Source organism: Motacilla alba, chromosome 4 (assembly GCF_015832195.1).
Source record: "Motacilla alba alba isolate MOTALB_02 chromosome 4, Motacilla_alba_V1.0_pri, whole genome shotgun sequence".
NCBI classification, from domain to species: Eukaryota; Metazoa; Chordata; class Aves; order Passeriformes; family Motacillidae; genus Motacilla; species Motacilla alba.
In genome coordinates, this window is record NC_052019.1 from 10,006,857 (window position 1) to 10,025,420 (window position 18,564).

At 52.0% G+C, this 18,564-nt stretch overlaps 2 protein-coding genes across 2 annotated transcripts; both read left to right on the plus strand.

The window, feature by feature from the left end:
- The first annotated feature begins 1,129 nt into the window (after positions 1 to 1,129).
- Positions 1,130 to 4,280, plus strand: LOC119700770 (homeobox protein HMX1). The gene is made up of 2 exons (XM_038136383.1): positions 1,130 to 1,895; positions 3,563 to 4,280. The coding sequence occupies exons 1-2, from the start codon at positions 1,637 to 1,639 to the stop codon at positions 4,132 to 4,134; spliced, it is 831 nt and encodes a 276-aa protein (XP_037992311.1). The 5' UTR covers positions 1,130 to 1,636; the 3' UTR covers positions 4,135 to 4,280.
- An 8,336-nt stretch (positions 4,281 to 12,616) lies between these two features.
- On the plus strand, positions 12,617 to 16,938 carry LOC119700942 (homeobox protein HMX1-like). The gene is made up of 2 exons (XM_038136676.1): positions 12,617 to 13,037; positions 13,709 to 16,938. Exons 1-2 carry the CDS (start codon positions 12,827 to 12,829, stop codon positions 14,290 to 14,292), a joined length of 795 nt encoding a protein of 264 aa, XP_037992604.1. The 5' UTR covers positions 12,617 to 12,826; the 3' UTR covers positions 14,293 to 16,938.
- Positions 16,939 to 18,564: the final 1,626 nt, after the last annotated feature.

Consider the following 18,564-nt stretch of genomic DNA (forward strand, 5'->3'; position numbering starts at 1 on the left):
GAGGGGAGGCGGGGCCTGGGGAAGGGTACTTGTCCAGGAGTACCGCAAAGGGGAACAAGGAGGGATCCTCCGGCAGAGGAGAGGAGAGCCTTGACCAGCAGATGCGCATGGCAGGGGCATCTCAGTACTCACCCAAACCTCCACGGGTCTCCGACGTGCGCTCTGGACCGAGTTGCCCCTCTACTAATCTGGCTCGCCCGGTCCCAAGGGAAAAGCGGAGGGTAACCCTCCTGCTCCGGCGCTCCGCAGCCAGGGGTGTTTTGGTGGGGTTGCCGGGGTCCATGTCCCAAGGCTGGATCCAGAGGCTGGGAAAAAGGGGCAGGGGGAGGACGACTTTAAAGCTTCCCACGAAATGGTATGACAGTAAGATAAGGGTAAAAAAGTCGGGCTGAAGAGGGGTAACGCCAGGAACCACGGGCCGGGTCCTGGAGGGGGCAGTGCATCGCCTCTGCCTCCCCGCCTGGAGTCCCGGACGGCCTCTTCTCCGATGAGCGGGGCTGGGTGTCTCTCTAAATAAACTACACAGACACCGTATGGAGATCAGTAAAATATATCTGTATAGGTATATACACATATATAAGGTAAGCAAACGGACCTCGGGAGACCCCATAGAAGAGAGTCCTCTCCCCTTCCCTAGCACGCACCGTCCCCTCCACCGGCGGGACACCCGCTGCCTGCTCACGGGAGCAGTCGCCCCTCCGCCGCTCTCCCAAAACCGACTCAAACGCCTCAACCAGGGGGCTCCGGGCTGAGGACACCTCACCGCTCCGCCGACAGCCCGCGGCAGCGGTGGCCGGGCCCGCGGGGCCGGAGCCGGCTCTCCGGGCGGCGGAGGGCGCATCTCCTCCGTCCATCGCCGCCGCCGCCACATGAAAGCGCTCGGTGGGGGGTGGGCGGGCGGTTATTATTATTAATGATATTAATGATATTAATATAAGCGCGGTGTCCGCGGCGCCGATTGGCTGCCGGGGCTGCCCGCTGAGCCCGCCGCAGCCAATGGAAGGCCCGGGATGTGGAGCGGCCAAGCCCCCCCCGGCTGCGGCCCGTGTGCCGGGGCCGCCGCCGCCGCCCCCCCGCGCCGGGATTTGCTCCCTAATTGACCTAAATAAGGAGCTCGTGAACGGCGGCCCCGGGGCGGCGCGCTCGCACAGGGACGCGCAGACACACACCCGGACACACAGACACACACACGGACACACACACACACGCACGGACACACGCACACGCCCGGCAGCGCCCGGCGCCCGCCGCTCTCCCCGCGCAGATCCCATTCGGCGCAGCGCTCCGCCCACCGCAGGATCCCCCGCTCCTGCCCGCCGTTTAACTCGCATGACATTTTTATTTCGTTATTAGCGTTTTCGCGCAGAATCTGGCGCCTCCGATGGGTTGTCGGGCTGCCTTTTTTTTTTTTTCCTTCCCCGTTCCCTTCCCCTCCTCCCCCTCCCCCCTCCCCTCCTAGCTTGCAGGAAATGATGGCAAACCGCGATCTGAAATGATTACTCCGGAAAAAAACGCTTTTATACCAGGAGAGCATCCACGGGGCTAGGCAGAGGCGAGAGGCGGCCGCGGGGCAGCGGGGAGCCGAGGAGCCAGCCGCCGGCGGAGCCGGGACCCCCTCCCGCAGTTCTCTCCGACGATGCCGGACGAAGCCACGGAAAACGCCGGCTCCACCTCCGCCCGCGTCTCGTCCTTCTTCATCGAGGACCTGCTGGGCACCGAGGGCACGGCGGGCGGCGGGGCGCGGCGGGCGGCGGCGGGCGGCGGGCGCGGGGCTCCGCGCTGCGGGCCGCCCTCCCCGCTGCGCATCGGCGCCCCGGGCTGCCCGCTCCGCGACGCCGCCGTCGGCTGGTACCGCCGGGCGCACGCCGCCTTCCTGGGCTGCGCCAGCCCCGACAGTAAGTGGCCTTTCCCCACCCTTCACCGCCGGGCCCGGCCGGGGCTGGGGGTGTTCCTGCTCCCCCCGGGGTCGGGGGGTCCGGGTCCCGCCGCGGCCCCCCGGAGCAGGCCGGAGGGCGATGCACGGAGTGCCCCCGCAGCCCCCGCCTCGGCCGCTCGGGGCAAATCTCCGGAAATGCTCCCTATGTGTCAGGCACCTGGAGCCTCCGCCCCGCCGCCCAAAGTGTAAACAGGGATTCTTGGCTTGCTTGGGGATTTTTTTTTCCTTTCCCTTTCCCTCCCCCCATCTCTTTTTCTTTCTCTATTTTCTCTCCTTTTATTTTTTAATTTTTTTTAAGAGGCAAGTCTGCCTTTTTTGTTGTTGGTTTTTTTTTTTTTGTTTTTTGACTCCCTATCAAGCCGGAAAGCTGGGAGCACCGTCCCCCAGCAGCGCAGTGGAGACTTTGGGAAGCCGGGGGAGCATCTGGGCTCGGCCCCGGCTGCCCCGGCCGCCTCTTCCTGCAGAGCCAGCCCCGCTGCCCTCCGCCCGCAGCGCGGCCTCTCGCTGCAGGGATCCCGATGGAGACGGTGTTGGAGCAGAAGCCAGAGTTCGGGGCAGAAATTAACGCATGACAGAGTGAATGGGCTGCCATTAGTGGCTATTTTCTGTCTCCTGATAGAAAAAACATTGCGCCTCGGCGCATCTCTGTGACCTTATACGAGCCTGCAGAAATCTCGTGATTGCTCAATAAGAAAAAGAGGCATGATTTGTAATCCAAATACTTTCTTTTTACATTAATGGACTTATTAATATTTTCAGTTTCTCTCAGAAGTACATATAGAGACAGCAAAGTACTTCAGAAACAATTACGCTTTTTTCCTTTTTTTTCTTTTTCCTTTTTTTTTTCTTTTCTTTCTTTCTTTTTTTTTTTTTTTTTTTAATTCTGGTTTCTCTCTGTTCTATAAAGAGTAGAAAATATTTTTCCCCTTTAAAATTGTAATTGGAATGCATGCACAGTGTTGGAGACTCCATGGAGATATGTCCCGACACTAGAATAGTTGCTAAAAGCTAACCACTAGCTTTTTGAAGTCCAGAAAAATGTGAATTTTTTGCCCCTCTCTATATACACACGGACGCACTATTATGCTTACCCTCTAACACAATATACTTACTCACGAATGTACTTTTAAGTACGTCTACTGCATGCGTGTGTAAATGCAGACGTGTGTATATAAACAAGAGGTCACGCGCATTCCTGCGTGTACATACATATATAAAAATTACATGCGTACTTCTGTGCATACCCACGTGTGTGTTTACACACACGGATGCGTTTTGTGATTTGAAAACAGCCCATGTGCGTGTTCTGTGCACACACAGGAGCGCGTTCATGTGTGTGCACGCATACGCAGATCCACGAGCACGTCCGTGGATCAGTATATTTATACACATAAAACACGGGGCTTGTGTTTCCATATAAGCATGCGTGCACGTGCTCATATGCACTAGGAAATATTTGGGAGTTTATCGGAGGAGGCAGAGAAGCGGCAGGAGCCTTTGCCCGGGCCCCTCGCTGCCTTGCCTTGCTCTCCCCCAGCAGCGCTGGTTTCCCCTCCCGGCGAGCGGGGCGGGCGGGCTGCGCGATGCCCCTCGGTCCCTGCAGCAGCCCTGTGCCTCTCTTTGCAGCCAGCGACCGGGACTCGCCCGAGCTGCCCGAGGAGCCGGCGGAGCGGGCTGGCGGCGGCGGGCGGGCGGCCCGAGGCCCGGCGGGCGGGCGGCCGGGGCCGGGCGGCCGCGAGGAGGAGGAGGAGCGCGGCGAGGAGCCGGGAGAGCCGGAGCAACGCGCCGCCGGCCGCAAGAAGAAGACGCGCACGGTGTTCAGCCGCAGCCAGGTGTTCCAGCTGGAGTCCACCTTCGACGTGAAGCGCTACCTGAGCAGCTCCGAGCGGGCCGGGCTGGCCGCCTCGCTGCACCTCACCGAGACCCAGGTGAAGATCTGGTTCCAGAACCGCCGCAACAAGTGGAAGCGGCAGCTGGCCGCAGACCTGGAAGCGGCCAACCTCTCCCACGCCGCCCAAAGGATAGTGCGGGTCCCCATTTTGTACCACGAGAACTCGCCGGCGAGCGCCTTGGGCTTCACCCTGCCGCACATGTCGCCCCCCTTGGTGGGCTTCTCCAGCGGCGTCAGCTACCCCCTGGGCACCTTCCCCGCCGCCTCCCTCCCTTTCCTACGGTCGCAGATGACAGGACTCGTCTGAGCGCCCACCTCTGCCGGGACAGCGGCCCCCTCGCCCCCTCCCTCGGCTTCCAGCTCCACCCCCCTTCCTCCACGGACTTTTTATTTTCAACTTACACGATTATTGATTTTCTGCTTTTTGACTTTTTTTTTTTTTTTTCAACGTGCAATAAACTTACTCTTGGGGTTAACTCGGAGCGTCGTGCGGCAGCCCGGAGGGAGCCGAGAGGACTTGAAAGACCCCAGCAATGCACAGGGATCGGGTCGGCGGGGCTCTCACCGCCGCGCATCCAAAGAAAATCCAGCCCCGTGGCAGCGGCAAACCCTCACCGCCTCCCCGGCCCCGGGCTGACGCAGACCGGCGTTTTGCGGGGGGAACAGGCTCCCCCGACCCTTCCTCCTGCAGCCCGCAGAGCCGCCGAGCGTGACACGAATGTACGGAACAGCCGGCGCTTCCCGGCCGCGCCGCCCCCGCCGCACGGGCGGCCGAGCCCCGGGGCCCCGCCGCGGCCGAGAGACCCTCCCCGGGACCTCTGGTGGCCCGGGCCAGCGCTCCTACCGGGGAAACCTTTAAGCCTCCCCGCTGGCCCAGCAGCTTTCCGTGCAGAGCGGGGGACCCTGCTGATCCCGGCCTCCAGCAGCTTCTCCAGGGCCCTTTGTTTTAGCCACTTAACCCGTACGTACCCCACTCCCTCCCGTCGTTGCTCTCATTTCCATACTGCCGACACCCGAGCCTGGGCTGGTGCCCCCGGTTCTTCTCGATGCAGAAGTTTTGATTTGAAACAACTTGAAGGCAAAGTGTTGGAAAGAATTCGCCCTGCTGAAATCCGAGCTGTGAGGATTTGGTTTCTTTGTTTTCGTTTTATTTCCCTGGCAAATTATCGGCTAAAATACACGGTTTTATGTATACGCATATATATGTAATTCTACATACCGTATTTTACAAGTGGATTTGCCACTTTTTTTTTAGTCTCCTGGAGAGGTTGAGGAAAGTGCACCTCCACTTGTCCGTCTCTTACGGGATGGGTTTGTGTAATCGATTAATAATTCACTGGCAATTAAAAAGGAAGGGAAGAAAAATAAGCAGATGGGAACAGACTGGGGAGCTGTATGTCTGATTATGCAAGCTAACCTGTAACGTGATATTATACGAAGTATTATGCATGCCAAGTTATTGTTTTTCTTTAATAACTGTTTTGTTTTCCCCCTCCTACCCACTCCTAAAATGAATTACTGGACTATCAATATTTCTAAAAGTTTGAATTTCTTTTTTCAAATATTGAGGGGGAAATGACCTTGTAAAACTCGGCCTTGGTGGAAAGTCAAGCTCTGATCGTACGTCCCAGGGCATAATCAGCTGCAGTTGAACCAACCAGCTCGGAGCACTCGGTGTCCCTGCAGGCAAGGCCAGGTCCTGGATCTGTTGGGGAATGTGCATGCGGACCTGTCTCCTGTGAAGGAAGGGCGATTTAATTCTTACTCTTTCCTACGCTTTTCATTATAATTGGAGCAATCTTTTTCTGGTTATGAAATCGATCAACAAGATGTGGTGAAGCTTCAGCTTTGATACAATACCCTGGAAGAAGGGTCAGGGGTGGATTATAGCCTCGACACAATTTTGGACTTTCCCCCTTTTTTTAATTTTCTTTTTTTATTATTTTCTTTTTCTTTCTATTTTTTTTTTATTCCCCTCAGTTTTGGCCTGAAATACGGCTCTGAGCACCAACCTGCACAGTTGAAGTCAGGAGGTTGCAAGCCTCAAAACCACTCGAGAATTGCATATATATGTATCCATATATGTATATATTTATAGGTTCCTGAGAAAAGTACTAAATTGCCGGGATACTGGTTTCGACGTAAGCCCCATTTCTGAAAGCTGTTTTCTTTTGAAGTTGTTTTTTTTTTTTCCAGTTTTCTTTTCTTCTCTTTTTATTTTTTTTTTTTTACTTTTTTTTTTTCTTTCTTTTTTTTTTTTTTTTTTTCCAACCGATGCTGATCTCACCCTGAAATCTCCGGACATGTTCGCCAGCCGTTTTCTTGGCATATCCATCAAACACCCGAATTTGAGATGAAAACTTCTAAAGCCTGGTCCCCGAGCGGTGTAAGAAGGACCGGGGAGAGGCGAAGTTGGGGACGTCGGTGCCCCGGACGCGGGGAAAGCGGCTGGGCTGGACTTCAGCCTTTTCGTGCCAGAGGAGGTGACTTGGGGCGGTGTTTCTTCCTCAGGGCGCAAGCACTTGATTTTGATGCCGTTCAAAGCCTGGCTGCCCCTGGAAGAAAGCGGCTAAACCGTTTTTCCGTCATATCCAGCTCCCCAGATCTCCCAGTGTTACCTACTGGAGTAAAATCCTGACTCACTACAGTCATATCAGAGTAGATTGTAATCCAACGAGAAATTTAACATGCCTGCCACTCTCCACATGCCTTTTCTTTGGAGTAACATATGAGATTATTATACTTCTGATTCTACTAAATATTCTTTCCTTGGAGTTAAGGAACTGGCAGGGCTAAATGATCAATCGGATTTTTAAAATGTGTTTGGACATTAGTACGTTTGTTTTTTAAAGATGTGCTGATTATATCAATAAACAGATTTTTTTCATACACTGTATTTGTAACTTATGATCATGGTAAAATATTAAAAGGTGCAAGACGTGAAGTCATCTAAGAAAAAGTGCTTACTTATGCCTTATTCTGTACATGCAGAAAATGATCTATAGTGGCTTATTAAAAGTATGTGCTGAAAGTAGGAACATATACACCTCAGGTTTCTTTACCTCGTAGCTTCTGTAATGATACTTTCCCCCTTATATGATGGCAAGAAATTTCTGCTGGATGCAGGGAAACACCTCACACCAGATGCAGTCCCTGAGGTATGTGCATTGACTATTTCAAAATAGGTAAAACCCCCACACCCGAACAGCCAAGCGCATCCCTCAAATCAGGACAGCAAATTCCTCACAGTTTTGTTCCTTGTGTGTATTTTTTATTAAACAAATAAAACAGTTAAGAGTCACACGCTTTGTGCTGTTCTGCAAACAGAAAGCTCTAAGAAGAACGTTGATGGACTGTAAAGCTCAAAGTACTTTTGCAAAGGCTGTTTATGACATATAGAGACATACGTTGCTGCTTTATAGATCAAAGCAACCTCAGAATAGCTTTAAAATAAATCCAGTTATACTACAGCTGTAATATTATTATGCAGCATAAATCCTTGTCTGTTGACATTTATTTAATGAATGTTGCTGCAACAGCTTAGCTAGATGGCACTCCAGAGGCGAGGCAAAGGAGAACCTTGCCAGATTACTCACAAAGACAACTTGTGTTTATTGGACGCTAATAAAAATAATCAGTGAAAAGATTTTTTTTTTTTTTAAGCAAAGCAAACGACAATCAAAATAGAGTCTGAGCTGCCCTTTTGAAATAAATTCCTATCATAGCTGCAGTAAGACGTTATTATTAATTACACTTTAAATGAAAATGATCGATATGCTGGAAAGCACCTTGTTAAATGGCTACTTTGCAAATGGTACATTGCTCACCGGTTTAAGATGGCCCATAACTTTTCTCGTAGGCACGAGTCTAAAATATTCATGCAAATCAATACTTGATAAATCTCATAGGTGCGTGCTGGCTCCACTGTTCAACAATATATTTGGATCGATTCTTTTTTTTTTTTTTCCCTTTTCAACTGCATTATCTTGGAATAGTCTGTCTGTGCCCCCTGCCAATGTGCCCCGCGCTCACCATCGATCGGGGAGAGACTCGCTCCAGTCTGCAGCAGACCCGCAGTGCTGTCAGCCTCAAATTAGATCCAGGCAATATCCCTACATTTCCCTTCCCATTCCAGATGAATGTAACTTTATGGTGGATGTCTTAATGCTTTCTTTAACTATCCTGAGTTTCTCAACTCTGCTTACGATTTAATTTCTATGAAGTGAGATAAATGAAAGCATATTAAAAAAAATATAAATGAAAATTTAGATGTTCACCTAAAATTTAAAGTTCTTTTCTTTTCTTTTCTTTTCTTTTCTTTTCTTTTCTTTTCTTTTCTTTTCTTTTCTTTTCTTTTCTTTTCTTTTCTTTTCTTCTTTTCTTTTCTTTTCTTTTCTTTCTCTTCTCTTCTCTTCTCTTCTCTTCTCTTCTCTTCTCTTCTCTTCTCTTCTCTTCTCTTCTCTTCTCTTCTCTTCTCTTCTCTTCTCTTCTCTTCTCTTCTCTTCTCTTCTCCTCTTTTTTTCCCTTTCCCTTTCCCTTTCCCTTTCCCTTTCCCTTTCCCTTTCCCTTTCCCTTTCCCTCTTTAGCAATTCCAGCCTCCTAAACAGTCGGATATTACTAGATTTATTCGGAATCCCTCTTCAGATTTTTCCGCAGGTATCAAACACCGTGTTTGGAGGGATGCTATTTAGCAGAAGACTCTGAATTGACCTCAGAGGGAAACAGAATTTCCAAAAGGGATGGAAATGTCCATGCTGTCCCGGGGCACAGCATGGCCCGATGTACCCCTGCCCGACACCTCCTGGGCCGGAGCATCCTCTGAGCGTGCCCAGCTCCCCAGAAAAGCCTGTAGCTGTGTGACGCCTGTAGTTGCCTTCCTGGGGAACTCCTGGGAGAGTTGCTTTCCCTCTACTGATGCCATTTTCTCTGCCCTCCCTCCCCCGCTTCCTCCCCGGGATGCCCGGCGCAGGCAAGGGATGTCCCCGCTGCCCGAACCTCTGCCTGCTCCAGGCGGGGCGGCAGGGGGGCCCTGCCGGGATGATGGGAGACCACAAGAGCAACCCGCAATCCGTGTCCAGGCACTGCTGAACCGCTAAAGAGAGTTTTATTTAGGGATCAGCAGCGACAAAGTGCTCGTACCCGCCTAGAGCTTTTAATGAGCTTTTGGGACAGCGCTTCTGTTCGAGACGCGCTCGCCTGGGCTGTGTCCCGGGAGAGCATCGGAGATGCTTTAGAGAGCGCTGCGAGGTGCCGCTGTGTCCGCAGTCGCCAGGGTCTTACTTGCTAGGGGATGTGAAGTTCAGGGAGGTACTTTTGCTGTCGAGTACCTCGGGGGATAAACCAAACTCGATTCTGTAAACCAAGCAAAACCAGACTCTTTGGCGTTTCTGTACGGTCTAATCAGATTTCATTTCCATCAGGTTCAGGGTAAGAGACTTTTTGTGCTCTGAGCTAAAATGGAAATATAGATACGTATGACGAGTGATTTCTGGTAAAATGCTTTCCCAGGTGAAAGGTTTCCACTCTGCACGATGTTAGCTTCTACTATGGATTATATTACTAAAAGGAAAGGGTTGGCTCTTCCTGCCCTGCCGCTGTGCGGTGCTGGCCTCTGTGTCCTCACACGTCCCAGACAACGAGGTTCTTCACAAATAAAATGCAAGCGAAGCGTGGGCTGAAAGAGTACCAGCGTCGGGAAACCTCCACCTCTAGCAGGAAAAGCTGTTGCCGGTAACCGACAGCCCTTCGGAGCCCGGAGGGAACCGCGGGGCTGGGAGCGGTGCTGGGGGGTCTGGCCGGGAAGGATCCACTCTCTGCCTTCTCTGACCCCAGACCCTCTTGGCTCGCTCCGATCCCCGCAGAACGCGAAGGCTGCGGCCGGAGTTGCTCCTGCCCACACCAATCTCGTCCCGGGGCTGCTCCACGCGTCCCGGGAACCATTCATTGGAAAAAGCTCCTGAATTTTGGGAAAGACTCTCGCCCCTCCGCCCGATCGGGCACTGTTCCCCGCATTAACTCTGGGTCAAGTGCGGGGCGGAGGCTCGGATTGTGTTGCTGGGGGTCCGCAGTGGGCCCGGGGGTTTCTGCAGCCTTCCCCCGCTCATCCCCGCTCCCTCCGTAGCGGGACTCTCCGCAGGCGGTTGTTTGGGCTGTGCAGGATACGCTGTACCTGTTGGTCTTTAGTTTCCCCCGAAGGTAAGAGTGACCTAGCAGAGGACACGAGGAGGCCGGTACGGACCTGGCTTGTAGAACTCGCTGCGGGGGGACCCCGGACCCCCCCGCATCCTCTTGTGGCCAGTGAATTGATTCCAACTTGTCCCAGGGGCTGAAGAGATCCCGCTCTGTAGCGTGCTCCCTCTGCACGACGTTAGTCGGGGAAAAACAAACTAAACAAAAACCAAATCCAAAACCAAACCAAACCAAACCAAAAAACCAAACCAATCAACAAACAAACAAACAAAAAGAAAAATAAACAAACCACGAAAATAACCCAAACAAAAAAAAATCAAAAACCAAAAAACCAAAAAAACCAAACAAAACAAAAACAAACCCAGGTTTGAAAAGTGGCCAAACGGGGCTGGGAATGGATGACAGACCTTTCCTAGCAGAGTGTTACCGGGCTGTGTCTCCCAGGGCTGGGTTTGGACTGCTCGGGGGGTGGAGGGGGTTGTGGTGAAAAAAAGATTGGGTAGTAAAACTTATGTTTCCTTCATCGCTTTCCTTCTTATTTCTGTCTTTTTCAACTTTTCCTTTTTCTTCCAAGAAAATGTCTTCTAGGAAAAGACACTGAGTCAAGGCATTCGCGTTTTTAGGACGAATTTATTTTTTCTTTTTGGAGATAGAAGGGAAATGGTTTGCAGCAAGAACAGATGTGAACACCTGGGACATGCCTCACGCACAGGCAGCGTGAAGGGAGGCCAAGACAGGAGCGCAAAGAGCGACCCGACCTGGCGTCCAAGGCTCCCATGCTCCTGGTTTTACCATTTCAGACTAAATTTCTTAAATTATATTTTCAGCTGCTTCTTTGCATTTCATAACTCTCTTACCTGGGTCATTCCCTTGGCCCTTCCCTCTCTCTCTCTCAAAGGGCTATTTTACTCTGATAAAACGCTTAGTTCATATAGGAGACTGCAAGACAAATGCAACAAGTTCGGGTATTTGGCCAATAATCCTATGGATGGAAGATGGACACATTTCTTTTTCGACTGGTGGAAAATGTGCAGGTCTCCAGCAGAAGGCTGCATTAAAATTTGAGCGCATTCATAAAGTGAAAAAAAAATTCACGAAAAAGACCTGAAACCCGCTCTCTCAAGTACCAGTGCGTTAAAGATTACCGCAGTCCAAAGCCTTAAGATGCCCCTGATTTTAGCTCATGGAATCTCTTAGCATCACAATTTCTAAAAGGTGTCAGTACTTCTATTGTCAACTCTTTTTAAAGGACTTCTCTCTTTCCCTCAGCAGTTTTCATGGTGGAAACCTCGAGACTCAGACTAAAAGCCGTTGGAAGCATTTCCCTGGCTTTACACGGGGTAGCAGAAGGGGAGACGCTTCCCTGTGATGCACAACGGATGGCGGCTCTAAAATCGCTGGACGTCCTGCCTCGAGTGGTGCAAACGGGTTTTAAACGCTGCAGTGCTGGGAGGTGTGGGAAGCCAAAGTTCTCAAGACAGTACTGAAGCACATCGATCCTTCCCCAAGTTGCACAGCTCAGGTGAACACTTCTCTATCTCTCAAAGGCACACCTTGGAGAACTCACACTCCCCACGCAGCCGGCCGGCACTTTCTCATTTGGAAGCTACAGAAGAGCTCTGCTGACCCGCGGGGAGAGCAGGGGATGTAGAGGGGAGCTCTGGGGGGAATGTGTGGAAGTTATGTGTGGATTTTGGGGTGGCCTGACACCACGGGGCTCCTTGAGAGGAAAAAAAGGTCACTTTCTCCCCAGGGGAACCATTCAGTCTGAGAGTCTGCAAGTGAAAGGACCACAGGGAAGAGACTCTGGCTGTATGAACTGCTCTTCCACAGTCTACCCCACTGCCGAGCAGCGGCACAGACAGTCTGCAGCAAATGCCCTCCGCAGACTGCCTAGGGTCGTGCCAGGTGCTGTACGAACATAGGGAAGGGTTGGCAGCTCGAAGCTCCAACCTTCCTTCCTTCCTTCCTTCCTTCCTTCCTTCCTTCCTTCCTTCCTTCCTTCCTTCCTTCCTTCCTTCCTTCCTTCCTTCCTTCCTTCCTTCCTTCCTTCCTTCCTTCCTTCCTTCCTTCCTTCCTTCCTTCCTTCCTTCCTTCCTTCCTTCCTTCCTTCCTTCCTTCCTTCCTTCCTTCCTTCCTTCCTTCCCTCCTTCCCTCCTTCCCTCCTTCCCTCCTTCCCTCCTTCCCTCCTTCCATCTCTGATTGCCATCGCTGCTTTTCCTCGCCGGACTCCTCCTCATTCCCCTCTTCCCAATCATCTCCCTTCATTCTTCTCCTTCAATCCAGAGATCTCCCTTCTGCCATCCCACCTCCTCTTCGCCTTTGTTGAGGGCTCTGGCTCTGCCTTCCTTCCGCCCACTTACAGTGAAGGGCCTAGGCAGGAGGGCAGCCAGCCCTGCCCTGCCGCGGCTGCCCGGGGCAGCTTTTCGGGACACCTGGGCGTGCTCCCCGCCCCTCCCTTCCTCGCCGCTTCCCTCTAGTCCCTGCTCCTTTTCCTTCTCCTCTCCTCTCTGCAGTCTTCCCTCCCTTGCACCGCCCCCCGTCCTCAGTCCTTTGGCTCCCTCTAGCTCCATCCCCTCCCTCCGTCACCCCGACCCCTCCTCCTGCGGACCCATCCTTCCCTCCGCCGCGGCTGCCGCTCTCCCGCCGCCGCCAGTGCCGCGGCTCGGCTCGGCTCGGCTCCGGGCGGTTCGGCCCGGACACGCTCGGTCAGGACACGCCCGGCTCGGACACGCTTGGCCGGGACGCGCCCGGCCCGGACACGCTCGGTCCGGACACGCTCGGCCCGGACAGGCTCGGCTCGCCGAGTCATGGTGCAGCTCGGGAGCGGCCGCCGAGCTCCTCCGGCCCCGGCCGCGCCGCCGGCCTTCAGCATCGACAGCATCCTGCAGGCCGGCCCCCGTCGCCCGGCCAGGGAGCAGGGCAGAGCCCGCTGCGCGCTGCCCGAGGAAGAGGAGGAGGAGGAAGAGGAGGGAGAGGGGCCGGAGGAGCAAGACCCCAGTAAAGGCTCCAGCGACTCGGGTACGCAGCCAGCAGCCGCCGCAGGCTGTCCTGCACGCTGGGTCGCAGTCTGGCCCCCACCCAGGCGGTACCTGGGCACCCCCAGCGCCGCCGGGCTGGGCCGGGCCGGGCCAGCGCACACGCACACACAGACACAGGCACAGGCACAGACACAGGCACAGACACCGACACAGGCACAGACACAAACGCCGACACAGACACGCACACACAAACACAGACACAGACATAGACAGACACAGACACGCGCACACAAACACAGTGTCTGACAGACACAGACACACGCGAACACAGTCCCAGACACACAGAGATACAGACACAGACATACACGCACACGCAGGAGGAGGGGAGGCTCCGCGGGCGGACGCGGGAGATGCCGCACTCGCACCAACCTGCTCCAGGGTGTTGTGTCCCCCTCCCGGCCTCCTGCGGCGGTCTGCCCAGGAGCCCCTCACTTTCCTGTCATGTAGCTGGCAGAGGGATTTCCTTGGATCCTTATGGAAGCGCCTCACCCTTCTTCTCCCCTCTGGAGGGTGTGGGACCGCGGCCAGCCCTCGGCAGCCCCCTCCCCATCCTGTCCCCCACCCTCTCCCTGCGCTTCGCCGGGCCGTGCGTGCATGCGGGGCGGGGGCGCGGGCTGCGGCCGGGACTGATGCTGTGCTTTGCCCTCGCAGGCGGCGAGCCCCGCCGGCTCCGGGCAGAAGGGACGAGCCGCGGCCTCCGTCCCGAGGGCGGCGATGCGGGGTCCCCGCTCCCCACGGAGGGGCTACGCGGTCCCCGGCAGCCGCCGCCGCGAGAGGCCGGGGGCTCCGGCGCGGAGAACGGCAGATCGTCGGCGGCGGGCGGCAGGAAGAAGACACGGACCATCTTCTCCAAGAGCCAGGTGTTCCAGCTGGAGTCCACCTTCGATGTGAAGCGCTACCTGAGCAGCTCCGAGCGGGCCGGGCTGGCCGCCGCGCTGCACCTCACCGAGACCCAGGTGAAGATCTGGTTCCAGAACCGCCGCAACAAGCTCAAGAGACAAATGTCATCCGAGCCCGAGGGCCAGGGGCCGGGGCCGGCCGAGCCCCCCGGGGAGCCGCAGCCCCCCACTGCCGCCTCGGCTCTCTCCTTCCCGGCCCTCTACAAGGACAGCCCCCTGCTCAGTCGCTGCTTGCTGCCGCTGCCTTTCCCCCTGCTCTGCCCGGGCAGCGCCATCCCCTACCTCTGCCTCCCCGTGGCGGGCAAACACTTCAGCCTGGTGGACGGGGACGTATAGCCCTGGCCTCAGACCTTCCCTTGCCGGGGGCGCCCCGGTTTTATTTATGACCCCGCTGTGCAGGTGGAGTGTCCGTCTTCGCCACAGCCACCACCTGGCCCACGGAGGGGCCACCCGGGCTCCCCCCACACGTGTCCGTGGGCTGCCGACACGTTGCTAAAGCTCGGAAGGGCGCTGCCAAGCCGCTCTCCCTCTTGCAGCGCTTTTATCGGTGGTCAGGACGGAGGAGGTAACACGGAGCCACCAAAGAAACGGGGACGTGCTCTGCCCGCCGCCCTTCCAAATTATCCCGTTCCGGTATTGCAGGAGGGCCGATGCTCTGCCTCAGTCCGTGGGGACCGTGTCCCCGTGTCTGTCCCCAGCACCGTGGCGGTCGCTTTACCGTGAACCGAGTCACGTTTCATACAGATTGGTAATGGCGAAGGCCACTCTGTGCTTCTCTATCTCCCAAACTCTCCTCCTCTAACATCCCTCCGAATAGCTTCTTCCCATCTTTTACATTTTTAAAATGTAGACACCTTTCCTCAGATCTGGTTCTTAAACGGTGACTTTCCTGCTTTTTTCCCCTTCGGAAGAAACACCCCTAGATCTCCCTGACATGTTTTGTGCTAACTGGTTCTCAGACTGGGGGTCGTGTGATGTTTTTACAGAACAAGACAAATTGTCTCTTGTGCTAATCCCGTCCCCCGAAACCTCATGGGATGGTTTTACCTGCTATCCTCGGGTAGAGAAGTGAGGTTTTAATATTTTTTTTATATCTATCTACATATAAATTTGCAAACGCTTTTGTCGTCCTTTGGTTTCTAAGTTTACATGCTTTATATCCCAAGGGTGGAAATAAACCTTTTCAGAAAGTTGAAACTCCTGCTTTTTCAGTAGGCATTGCTTGGTAGTATCGAAGGAAAGATATTTCCTAGAGTGCATCGATGGTTTTTATTTTACAAATAAAGAGCACAATTTAAAAATAAAACCCCAATCGTGACATTACGAAATTCACCCTTGCATGCGCGAATGGCATCTCATCGATTTTCCCAGTGGGGAAAAAAGCACGATAGTTGTTTCACCTAGATAAGAAGGGGTTTTCTTTCCTTTTCTCACTCTTCCGTTTCTCTTTCCGTGGGCAATGGATGCAGATGCACAAGGAGCAGCCAGCGAGGGGGACCCCGGCGCAGGCGAATCCCCGCGGCTCGGGGCGGCTGCCGGGGCTCGCTCCCAGCCGGGGAGGTGCCGCAGCCGGAGCCGAGCTTGGCTCCAGCCGAGCTCGGGGAAACGCTTTCCTCTGCTGTCTGAAGTCTTCTGGCCGCTGCCGTGATCCAGGAGTGTTGTTTGACCTCTCCTCTCGCTTTTTAATCCGTTTTGAATCAGTGTCAAGTAGCAAGAGGTGTCTCACAGGATCCCCTTGCTCTGGAAAAAAAAAAAAAAAGGTCGAGGCTGTGGTGAGGGTGGTGTCAGCAAGTGGAGAGGCTTAAGGGGACCTGCCGGGGGCACTTCATAGCTCAGGTTTCCCCAAACTGCCGCTCCCGGGAAGGTGCAGGCGACAAACTGACGGTCTGGACCGCAGGACTCACGCTTCTTTTCTCGTCTGAATTTATAATGATAGTCCAAGAAATTAAAATCCTCTTAGTCGGCGAGTTGCTCCGTGGCTAGAAAACACATTTCTCAGAGTGATGATCCATGGTTCCTGTTTGTCTATATCTGATAACTGGTGACCTGTTTCGGAACCTTCCTTTGGTTGTTTGTTCTAATGTTTTCCATGTCTATACCCCATTACTTGACTAGTGTTACCAGATTAATTAATACCAATAGAAGCAAATCTACCTTTTTCTAAATTCCTACCAACGGAAGTTTAATCAGATGCAACAGCTATACACTAGGGTCCCTTCCTTTAGTTCTTTAACATGGAACTAAACTTTCCATAAAAGAGATTTTATTTAAAGACACTGTCTTTCCATATGACTGCAGTCTCCTACGTCTCCGTGGTGAAAAATAACCATATAAGAAATCGTTACTCTGCAATTAATCTACTTTTCACTACATTTATCGAACCATTTCAGTCCCTGCTTAATAATTTTTCCTTTCAAATCGTTGCTGGAGTTACAGAAGCAAAATGAAGGAAAATACGAACCCACTTAAACGGGGGGAGGTTTGTTTTTTTTCAACAGAAACAGGGGGAAGAGTAGTTCTGCAGGGAAGAGGAGTCAGCCCGCGGTCAGGTTTCACAACTTGTTGCGGACGAACTCGAGCTTTAGGAATTAACGAACAACGAACGCCCGAAACAGCCGTGTAGCCAGGCGAAGGAAATAACTACCCCAAAACAGTCGTTTCCCACCAAGGTAAAAGTGACAGTACTGGCCAGAAGTATTATCCAAACTGTTGCTACTCAGGGTAACACGGCCAGGGGCAAGGGGGCTTTCTCTAAGAAAACCAAGTTCAGGAGGCATCAGGATTCCCAGCCGAGCAGTCAGTGCTGATCACACTGGGTATTACTGACATTTCTTGTACAGCTCGAAACAACTGTGCTTGAAATTATTAATTGCTCCTTACTACAACAGGAGATTGCTACAAGCCACTGTATGGCTAACCTGTTGATGAGAGACTTCAAGGAATGAAACAGACGACAGCAGAAATAAACAAGAAAACAGGCTAACAAACCCCAAACAACCCCCCAAACCAATCAATCAACCCAAAAACTCCAAACCTCAATCAAATCAAATGAAAACAAAACAAACAAAACAAAACAAAACAAACTCTAAACCCTCAAATCCAAAAAATAACTCTAACAGAGCTAGCAAGGAGTTTGAGAAAAAAAGAAAAAAATCCAAACAAACAAACAAATGAACAAGCAAAGCAAAGCAAAGCAAAGCAAACCACCAATCCCAACCCCAAACAGTGCTTGAGCTGATTAGCTGCTGGAACTGAGATTTAAAAACATGCTGTAAACGTTTGATGCTATGAGAAGAGGTGGTGCAACTGCTTGAGAAGTTTGTGTTTTTCCATATCATCTATCAAAAGCTCATATAAAATAATATTTTTTTTTCTTTATGGTTATTAGAAAAACGAGAAGCCCTGCCTGTGCTGGGAGATCCCCTGTGTTAGGCATGGCACATATGTACCAGCAGGCTGACTTGGAATTCTCTATAAATTGAATAGGAAAGAGAGATATGGTGAGACCTGGCACCAGAATCTCAAAAAAAAAAAAAAAAAAGATGGTAATTAAGTATGAAATTTATCAATAGGAAGATATATTTAAAAATCAGTTGAATACATACACAAATGTGTTGGATACATACACAAATGCATTGCTTATTAAAAGAGTGCAATAAAAGGGCTTAAAAAATCTGCCCAATCTCTCTCTCCTCCACCTCACAAGGCTCATTTTAAGTTTTCTGGAAACCTGTTATGCTGTAAAATCCACAAAGCTTAGGATGATCAATCACATTACTTTTCTTGTATGAAAGTGTGCTGAGAATTACAAAATTCAATTTTTTTCTGCTGGAGAGCAAGCCTTCTCACTTCTCTGCTCTGTTGGAATGCTTTGGAAAACTCCCCTCGGACTGGTTTCCAACTGGAGTCTCATTTTCAGGGGGCTGGACCAGACACTCATTATCATTTTGTTTTGTTTTGTTCTGGTCTAATCATCACATACACAAACACCTTGATGGGCCAGCACAAGGACAGTGTCGACCCCCGTGCTGTTTAGATTTCTGCTGCTGACCAGGCTGGGGCTCACCTGCACAGGGTGAGGGAAGGTGTGCTACAGACTAGAAAGAGCAGTTACTCAGCACAGCTCTATGGCCTTACTAGGTGTTGATCTAGAATATGAAACTTTCCTGCTTTTTCTCCCCTTTTCATGGATTTGGGGTTTTTTAGTACGGTTGGTTGAGTTTTTTTGGTGTTTTTTAAATTTTCGTTTTTGCTAACTTGAAATGATAACTTGTCTTTTCTTCCATTTTTAAGGAAAGGATTGAACTTACTACACATTTTATATGCTTGTATGCTAAAGAAGGGTTTTGTCTGCCTAGAAGAAGGCTTGCAGTGTTACCCCAAAAAGTAGTAATATTTCATGTTCCACAAGGAAGCCAGCAATTATTGACTATAGGGGAATTAGACAAAGAAACAGGAGTCATAGCTTTGCCTCCCAGGAGAGATTAATTTGAATTTAGACAAGATTAATAAAACTTAAAGAAGATAAAAATTCATTGCAGAATCCCAGAAGAAGAACAACATGGATGATCCAAAATCATTATGAACAGGAAGAAATCATTTTGGAGA